At 48.6% G+C, this 10411-nt stretch overlaps 1 protein-coding gene across 1 annotated transcript; it reads left to right on the top strand.

The window, feature by feature from the left end:
- The first annotated feature begins 6406 nt into the window (after positions 1-6406).
- Positions 6407-9437, top strand: LOC147971667 (uncharacterized). Its single transcript, XM_087524063.1, has 2 exons — positions 6407-6535; positions 8661-9437. The coding sequence occupies exons 1-2, from the start codon at positions 6407-6409 to the stop codon at positions 9435-9437; spliced, it is 906 nt and encodes a 301-aa protein (XP_087380189.1).
- Positions 9438-10411: the final 974 nt, after the last annotated feature.

The raw sequence follows: 10411 nt of genomic DNA, 5'->3' as shown, positions 1-10411 counted from the left end.
TTCTCTTTGAGACAACGATGTAATAAGTGTGTGATTGCCACTCTACTATAAATCCTTCGATGTACTGTGTGGTGTCAGCATTACTGATCCAGGGATGACACCGGAGCACAGAGCACTTGATCCTTTCGGGTCGGGTCGCGACACATGTCGCCGGGGAAGATGGGATTGGCGGCGGCGGCGGCGTTCAGTCCCTAGGAAACAGATCGATAGAGGAGTCGAGGCGGCCTCGTTCCTCTAGTTTTGTTTCGTGGGACGGGGCTCAGTTGGTTTTTTTGGAACCGTAAGGTGGGATCGAGGACGAAAAAAATCTACCAAGGTTAACCTACGAAAAAAACCGGACGAAAGTGGTGGGACGAAAATTGACCGGCGGAGACTACCAACTGCTCCATCCAGATCTGTGAACGTCTAGCACAGACAACGGTGATTAAATCAACAGACATATATAGTAGCCTGATGGCCTAGTTCCGCAAGAGCAGTTAAGAGTGAACCTCTTAATAGTGCATTCAGGTGACCCTCCCCAAAAGAAAATATATATTAGAGCACATGCACCCAGGCCCTCTGTATCTAGCCATCCAGCCCCTCTGAGAACCATAGGGATGCTGAGTCAAGCAAAACAATCACTCCAAAGCAAGAAAAGGAAGTACCAACTTAACTATATATATAATACAAAACCTATGCAAAAATCCACTTTTCTGTATATCAACTTGCAGTAGATATATTCTGTTTATTTAGCTAAACTTCTACAGTCACGCCTTTAAAAGATGCATCTTGTTCTCCTCCACAAGAAAATACAACTGTTAAATCCCGAGATCTCAATCATGAAATCATTGTAAGCAATGTGATTCACAAGAGAGGCTCCGGACATCTTCCGTTCACCCTACTGCAATTCATGAATTAGTGATTGTTTGAGAATCAGGTGGGAGTGTACCTCGAGACAATGTATTCTGCATTTGTGAATGCTTGATATTCAAATCAGGGAATTCTATTCCAAATAGGTTAACCAGCCCAGGGTTACTATGGAAATCCTCCCCCTGCAATAGTTTGAGTGTTCATGCTCAGATATTGACTACTAGAGAGTAAAAATAAACTCTGAAGCTAATATAGTATGATTAAAACCTAAATAACAACATCTGTAAAGTGAAATTGCATTGGAACCTGTTGTGTTCATTATAAGTTTTGGAAGTAAAAAAAATCTATGCGAGGTACAGTAGAGCCTAGAGGATGGTTCGCCTGCTCTTTGCTTTCATATGTTTTGAAAGTTGTTCAATATATGAAGAACTGAATGTGCCAACTTCAGTTGTGCATAAACACTCGATCATGTGAGCTTCAACGACACAACCACCACATGCAATCGAACATCATTAACATCCAGAAGAGAATGTGTCAGTTTCAGTCTTGCAAGAGCACAACACATAATCAGGGGTTTGATGATTTGAGGCATTTTCTTCATCAGTCAATGTGCATGTGTGTACAGAGGGACGATAGCAGCAGCAGGCTAATAGCATCTACAATGCGAGTCGCCTGTGTAAATGCTTAGAGATTAAGAAAATAGATACGAAGTCGTAAAATCTAAAATCATCTAAATGCCCTCTCTCAATGCTTGATGCTAAGTAGGGCGCTAATTACAGGCTGCAAACACCTTCAGTATTCTATGGTTTTCACTTTCAGTTTCAGAAAATTTTCGTCACCAACCGAAACCACCTAAATTTAGTGAATTTTAGTGATTTTGGTTAGCGTTTCGACAAAAAGGCTGAAATATTCACGAGCTATCCTTAGTTAGTGGAGTACACGTACGGGGTAGTTAGTCCTGAGATGCCATCGGTTCATCAATCGAATCATCAGAAAAGGATCTGACAAAGCATGCATGAGTACATCCAAGGAGCTCCTATCATTGACTTGTAATGGTGGTGGGCAGTGGCCGCAGTTCTAGCCCCAAAAATTATATACATAGAAATAATAGGTTGAGATGAACCTATATTTAAACACGGCTAGTTGTATCTCTGTATATAATCATTTCAAATAACAAATTTTTCCACCATGGAGAATTATTTTCCATATGAAGCTATCCTCCCCCTACTGGTCCAGTCACATGAAGTTTTTTATAAGCCAATGCAACTTTTAACTGTCGGCCTGAAACCAAAAGCTTCAGGCCTGAAGAACAAAAGGCACAAATCTCAAATTAACTAACCGGCCACTTCTACTGGAAAAACATATCTCTCTCTATGGCATTATAGCATCATGTTAAACCAACCGGCACCCAACAAACCAGTTTTGACAGTTCAAAATTAGATCCCAGAGAAATCCCCAAATAAAAGCAGAGCAACACTGCACCAGCAAATTACAACCTTATCAGAGATTCCAGCTGAAGGGCAAGGAGAGGAGGGCATACCTAAACACTAATTAAATGGTCAAAAGCATCAGTCCTCTTAAGCTTTGACCTAGAGCGAACGTCTCCATAAGCAAGTCCCGCTGCAAAATCACATAGGAAAAGAAACTTTTTCGATCTGAGGCTATAGTTCCCCTTTTTTATTGGACATCAGGGATAGAGCCAATTTTTATGGTCTTTGTGATGAGCTCAACAGGTCAGATCATACAGAAGCAATGTAAAGGCCATACTGTGATAATCACAAATCTTCAGCATATCACCTTGATAAAGTATTAGTATAAAACTATAGATACTCTAAAGGAACATCTTTTACTCAATGATAAGCAACTCAATTTCTATTCATAACTTAACTGGCACTATAACTTGTTCATATGCGCTAAAACTTATCATGGAAATTAGCACAAGATGTGTGGTCAGTTGCTTGTGTGCTCTCCTATATAACTACTTGGTAAATGCACAAGCAGCACATTTACCTACTCATCATGTGAAACTCTGCAGGAAGCTTCACAAATGCACTCACTTTTCTGATAAGCATAGTAGACACCACGACCCTTTACAACTACCTGCTCGTCATGCAAAAATCTGAAGGAATCTCCCTGACTGCATAGGATTTCTGAAAGCATAGTAGACACCACGGGATTCCCCCTTATTTCCTGGACCACGGTGTCTGTCATGCTCCCATTTAGGGTCATCCTTCTTAGAACCCCCAACCAGTGTTCACATTTCTTTGAACCGGTTCTCTGAAATATAACCATGAACAAAAAAATTAGTCGGCAATCATGATGGTTCAGTGGAAGTACTTAAGAAGGTTATTGGTAAGCTATATGGCCTAGTGATGATATAACCACGGTAGCTTAAGAAACATGACTGAAGCCACATCACTTGTGTCATGATCCAACCAATATTCACCTTTTTAAATTGTAGATTGAAGCCACTGTGAACATACTGAGATACAAAGCATGAAGCTTCTAAGTTCCACACCTATACATCAATACAAAGCATGGGGAGCGCATGAAGCTTTTAAACTTCCGAACCTGTACATCAATGCAAAGCATGGGGAGCAAACATATTCTTGTTTTTCTGTGATCTATGCTTCTGCCCGTTAACTCCTTCATCCTACTTGTTGCTTCCTTGAGCCTCTCATTTCTATGGAATTTAAGTAGTGAGTTTAATTTAGAACAATCAGTATCTACAGAAAAATATAATAAGGGAGATTTCAGTAGCTTTGGAGCAATTTAAGAACTAATTTAAATACATTGCAAATCTCAAGTTTGATATCAATCTTAATTTTCTTTGAAAAAATTGTGTACAACTAGGTTATCATAAAAGGATATCACCTCATGCCGAGCTATGCTCCACATGGACATTAGGCAATCGCAGCACTGGCCACGGTCCTCCAGCTACACGAACCCATGGTACGGGCCTACTCCCATGCCAACCTTGCCAGCGATAGTCCACCAGAGAAATCCTCCCCGTGGTCTGAGCAGGTTCAGATTTACCTTTGGCATTAAAAACAACACACACAATATTAGTATAATGCAAATGCTTTATACATACGCATAGGCTTCATTTCTGATCCGAATTATGGAATATGACCACATGTAAAGCCCAAAGAAGTCCAGTACAGTATGCTTCATGTGGAATTCAAGTTGTTAAATTAAATATCTACATGCACCAAGATGACAATATGTGTTTTTGTACATTAGTCCAGTTCATAAAATCTAGCAAAGGTGTATGCTCACTCATTTCTCTTTGGTTCCATTCCTCTGTTCTTCCTTGGTGTAAAACATGAACTATTAACCACGTGAATCTTTTTCCGCCTATCATTGGCCCTTTTAAATGTTTTCTTGCCCTTGTTCTTACACTTCTAGTATTACTACAGATGTCTTGGCTTCCTATATTTCCCTTACCTTATGTATCCTACAGCTTAATGGAGTGTCATTCAGTTTTTGGAATGCTCAAACGGAAATATACATTATCTAGTAAGTTATTTAGTAATTTAAAAAAATCATGTAAGTTCACTTTTCTTATTTTCTTAGACTGAAGATACTTGTGATATGTAACGGGTGGAAACTATGAGAGAAAAAAAGCAGTTGCATTCTTGAAAAGAACTGATTTCATGCGCTCGAACGTTTCGTCGGGGCCCAACTCCAAACCCAGGAAAGGCTCGAATCTGTTTTTAGAACATGGCTCTGCTGTTGTATAACTACCTATGAACTTACAAATCTAGAAGGCCATTCACCATATGCAATGAATACACAATGTTTTATTCATTGGTGACAACAAGTAGAAAAAACAGTAAGCCTCATGTGGATAGAAAAGGATGACAGGCTTGCTACCGAGAACATACCGATTACAAAAAAAGGATGTCAGGCTTGCTTCTAGTTCTTGAGTTTTTGGTCAGATATCAGCTCATCAACCAAGATTCTTCAATGCAGGCTCAATAACCTCATTTCAGTTGCTTCTTTGTCAACTATTTCATCAATGCAGGATCAATAACTGTCCAGACCTAAACCTGTTATCAATATACTCAGGATATTAGCTACCGATGAGCATCCACAAGCGAGATATCTAAAACATTTAATAAATCTCACGAGGTGAACACTTAGTGTTGTATTTACAAGACCTCTTGAAATGCCAGTAGGGTCATTACATGCCACAGATGTAGAACATATGCCTGGCATATTGTGCTTAAGCCACCCAAGACATAAAGTCTTGGGAATAAATAGGTGGTCGCGTCCAACATTGTGATTGATCATTAAAATAGTATTCTAACTAAAAGTATTCAATTCTTAGTAGTAACACAGTTCTACCAGATTGCAATAATATTGAATAAGCCTCCAAATAGGTGCATGTTGACAAGAAAATATGACTGGTATACTAAGTATTCACTATACCATGCATGCTTTCTTAATGTCGCCATGGGTGGGCAGGGCTCCTCGCGCCTGCCTGCTAGGTCGTCGTGGCATCGGGTGGGCTAGTGTTTCGCCCGAGCTGCTGGAGAGACGGGTTGACGGAGAGGGCGGGGTAGAGGGAGGTCGCCGGCATGGATGGGGGAGAGGAGGCCGCTGGCGAGGCATGTCGCCGGGGAAGATGGGATCGGCGGCGGCGGCGGCGTTCAGTCCCTAGGAAATAGATCGAGAGAGGAGTCGAGGTGGCCTCGTTCCTCTGGTTTCGTTTCGTGGGACGGGGCTCAGTTGGTTTTGGTTGGTTTTTTTGGAACCGTAAGGTGGGATTGAGGACGAAAAAAATCTACCAAAGTTAACCTATGAAAAAAAACCGGACGAAAGTGGTGGGACGAAAATTAACCGGCGGAGACTATCAACTGCTCCATTAGAAGTAGAGATGGGAGTAGTACATTTTAGTTTAGTTCCTTATCCGTGGGCTGTCAAAAGCGTTACTGGCTAGTGCCAACGTTGTTATGACAACGATGACGTGCCCTATATACTTTTGTGTGTAGCAGTTGTATAAGCTGATGCTCTGGTTGCTTCATGGCTCATCATTGTATGCTTGTCCGAGTACATTATTAAGAAACTGTTGTCCGTTTGTTCCACAAGACACCGCATGTAGCTGCATGCCCGTACCATATCTGAACCACCCTACGCACAAAATCTTTCACCAATTATAGGAGGTGTCTAGCGAACATCTTGTCAATTGCTACAAAGACAAACAGAATCATTTGGCCACACGCTATTCTCATCCTGGTCTCGGGTCTCCCTCTCGGGTCACCTCCCCCACGGGCGGCTCGGGAGGACTTAGCCGCCGCCGCCGCCAACGCCGCCTAGTAACCCTCCAGCGCTCTTCTCCCCCTCCGCCGCTGTCGGTGGTCGGCGGCGGCGGATGGTCTTTCCTCCCTTTTCCGGATCCGCGGCGGCGCGGGCGTCCTGATTCGTGGGGTGCGGCCCTCCCGACGGTGTGGCGGATCCCGGAGGCGGCGGCTCGTGGCGGTGCACGGGCGCCCAGATCGATGGGTGTGGGATTTCCTGCAGCGGCAAGATCGGTCAACGGCGGGCTTGGGCGATGGCGTCGGCCGCGCGGTGCCGGATCTCGTCGCTCGTGACGAATCTTGCCATTTCGGCCATCGTGGAAGAAACTAGACCTGGGGCGGCGGCCCCGTTAGGCATGGCGACGGCGCCCTCGGCTGGCGACGTTCGCGGGGGGGGGGGGGGGGGGGGGGGGGATGGACGTTGTCTTGACCGCGTGGGCGGTGAGTTGCCGGTGGATCTCCTCCGCGCTGCAGGCTCTCTCCCGTTGCACTTGGTGGCTTACGATCGCGGTAGTCGTCCTCGGTGCGTTCGCGGGGGCCCGTAGAGCTGACATCGAACCGGAGGAAACTCTGGATGACTCGTTCATCCCGACGATCCCGACGACCAAGGTCGCCGTTCTCCTCCTTGCAGGTGCCGTCGAGGTCCCTGCCCTCCACCCCGCCCCCATGCCCGGGTGAAAACCCAAAATATCCTTAAATTAGGTGGCGGCGGCATTACGTGTGTCGTACCCTTCTAGGAGGCGCCGTCTGGGGCGTTTTGGTGCTCGGTTAGAGGAATTGTAGGCGAAGGGGATGGGACCGGTGGTAACAGGTGGTGTTCGTGATGGAGGAGCGGCGTGGCATCTGGCACGTTGACAACGGCGGGTCTCAGCGGCATGGAGCAGCGGGGTCTCGCCAGTGGACGTGTGATGATGGACGAGCGCAGGATGGTGGCGTTGTCTGGCGTCGTGGTGGCGTCGACGGCAGCTAGACCGACAAGGTAGATGCAGTAACAGCACTGAAGATGGATTGGTGGCCGATGGCTGCGGCGGCCTCATACGCGGCAGGCGTCCTGGTTGAGGAATGCGTCGGATTGGTGGGTGCCCCAAACCTGGTAGGCGTCCTGATTGGGACCTCAGGTCTTATATGTTAGGTTTGGCTGCGAGATCTGTGTGGTATTGAGTTCAGGCTATCAACATTCTTTCATCAATTGGATAGGAGTAGCGACAAATATTGTCTAGATCATGGTTTTAGTACAACTATGTATGACTTTGTAAGGTTTTATGTGAATGTTAATAAAGTGGGTGCATGCATTGTCTGATGTAGAGACCCGGGATAAGAAAAACCACGCCCTATCTTGTAAACAAACAAACCTCAACGAGTCCACGTGTGGGTGCTCTGGGCTCGGGCTGCGTCTTGTCGCTCCGGGAGTTGAATTCAAATATTTCCAAGATCTTGCACCGGTGTTTCATACAGAAACAGCGTAGCTCACACGTTTGCGAATGTGATCTCAATTCTTGTCCAGAGGATTATTTTTTATATTAACTCGTCAATCCAGGAAACTTCTTCCTAGAAAATGGCAGGAAAAGGAAGAGAAGCCACGCGCAAGATGGTCTTTTTCGTGCACAGGTGATGAAAGAAACGTTCCAATGCGCTGTTCAATGCCTACGTTGCCCAGCTCATGTGCTTTTATAATTCAACGTAAATGATTTCTTAATTAATTTGATTTGAGGCTGAGGTACTACGGCGGACGACGGATAATAATACTTGGTCTGGTTCTGGATTGTTCTTCGCTGTCGACAAATTTCTGGATTCTTCTTTTACTGCTTGGTTTGTCAAGAGTGGTAGCGTTACGGCAATGGCGACTTGCGGTTCGGAGGGTGAAAGCTCTTGCGCTTTCTACTCTCGGAAATCGCTTGCTATGTCCAAAGTTCACACGTCCAAAGTTTTTGTTGGTTTTGCCAAGAAATGCGACGGTAGCGCTTAGAGCAATTTTAAAGACCCGATTCATTTCGTCCGCCGCTATCCGTTTGGATTGATGTGGATAAAAGTGGCGGCCCAACGCGCCGATCCAAACTCAATTCACGTTCGCATTGCGTCCGCGCCGACGCATTTGTGGTCTAAATTTGCGTCACAAATGCGTCGGCACGGACGCCGAATGGATGCCACACGCGCCTTCTTGCTGTCCGCGGCGTCTTCACCTGGCAGCCGTCCAATTACCCGCTGCCCACGCGGTCAGCTTAATTTATGACCACGGGTCCACGCGTCAGCGACGACGCTCGTTCTTTTTTAAGCCAACCGTGCGGCGGGGCCGTCCTCATCCAAACTCGTCGTTCACATATGGCAAGCTTTGCTCCCCGTCGCCGGCAAACCCTAGCCACCAGAACCACAGCGAGACGGGGCTCTTCTCCGGCGCCAGCAATAGCAAGGCCAAGGGCAAGGCCCTCGTCACCTTTCCCCGCAGAGTTCCTCCCGCCTCCGTCGGCGCCTCGCCGGTAGAGGCAGCGCGTGAACGTGCCAGTGCACCAGGCGGAGTGGCACTGGCGGCACCGCCAGCCTCTGTCGTACCCCGACGTGACCCTGCCGCACGACTGGCATCTAGATCCAGATAGGATCCCAGTGTCGGCGTCGCTGCGGACGGCTAGGGCTCATGCGAAGGAGGTGCGGCGCCGGCGGGCGCTGCTGACGCCGGAGCAGCGTCGCGAGCCCGCCTACGCATCCGACTCGCCCAACTGGGCGAGGTGGTTCGTCTTCGAGCACGAGGAGGCGAGGCGACGCGGCGTGCGCGAGGTCGACCGGAGCGAGCCGCCGCCGCCGCTCATCGTCCGCGAGGAGGACCAGGCGGCCGAGGACGCCTACCAGGCATCCCTTGCGGCCGTCTACCGGGAGAGCGAGGAGGACGAGCGGCGCAGGGCGGAGGCGGCGGAGGAAGAGAAGGCTCGTTACGAGGGGGCAATGGCGCAGGCACTTACCCTCTCCGCGGTGGGCGACTGCGTGGTGCCACCGGTGGCCCCGCCGTCCCCTCCCCGATGCCTCGTCAAGCCAGAGAAGCAGCCGGAGCCCGAGCCCGAGTCGTCCCTCATCGAGCGCTACTCCTGGACGGGAGTAGTGCGCGAGTGGGTACGCGCGCCGCCGGTCTGGATGGGGGCGATGCCGGCGCAGGAGGCGGTGTACCTCGAGCACTGGCGCCAGATCCGGGTGGCCGAGGAGCGCCGCGACGGCGAGTACCTCGAAATGCTCGAGCGCGACTTCGAGGAGGAGCAGCGCGAGGCCGAGGAGGAGGCGCGCCAGGCCGCGACTGCATAGGCGGCCGCACAACCCCCCGCGCCAGCACTGCCCGCGCCAGCACTGCCCGCGCCGGCACCGCCTGCGCCCGACATGGCCGCGCTCTGGAACACATCGTTCTCCTGGGCCGGGACGGGGTCGACGCTCATCGACTTCACGGACCCCAAGAATGACGACGATGGCGCCTAGGGCAGCGCGCTGCCTCGTAGTTTATGTTGTTTTTATTTTCTTAAATGCAAATGTGAACACGTGGACTCTCATCGGCCTTCACAATCGGCTTTATGTTTAATTAATGTTATTTTTTTTAATATGCATGCATTATTGTTTTCTAGCGCCGTCAAAATGGATCGGGCCAGCGTTGGGTACATGCGCCGACCCAAACGCGAAAGCGGACATCCGTGTCCGCCTGGCCAACCCAAACAGATAAAAAGCGCCGTTCGTTTGGGTCGATCCGTTGAAGGTGCTCTTATAGCTTTGTTCGGATTCACTCTGCTCCGCAGCTGCAACTTCCGGAGCGGAGGAAGCGGCAGCACAATCACATGGAGCGAAGTTTTGAAACTGGAGAGGTATTAAACAGGCACCACATATGGGGTCTTTTTTTCTGTTCATGATGATAATGGAGGGATGCACCGGCCAGACCAACAAGGCACTCATTTGTCATTACCGGACCCCATGGGACACTGACAGCGACCATTCCAAAGCCCAAAGGCAGTTCCTTGATCCAGCCAGGCATCCAAAATCCAATTAACAATCCTTTCAAAAAGATGCAATGAATTATAATATTGTACACTAGCGCATGCCAGCAAGGGATTCATTCGACTCTTGCAAAAGAAGGTGATGGATTGAACCGGACGACGCTTTCTATCCGGCCACGGTCAGCACCAGCTTTTGCCCCGCGCTCCTGCTGGGCCTAGGTGAGGCGGGCGTGGCACGGGAGGAGGCGTACGCGCGTACACGGTCGGCGGTTCGCCCGTCGCTGGCATGCAGACACGTGC

The sequence above is a fragment of the Triticum urartu genome, chromosome 5A (genome assembly GCF_056163025.1).
Source record: "Triticum urartu cultivar PI428250 chromosome 5A, HENAU_Tu73, whole genome shotgun sequence".
Classification (NCBI taxonomy): domain Eukaryota; kingdom Viridiplantae; phylum Streptophyta; class Magnoliopsida; order Poales; family Poaceae; genus Triticum; species Triticum urartu.
Note: the sequence above shows the minus strand (reverse complement) of the source record. Positions and strands in the feature narration are given on the sequence as shown.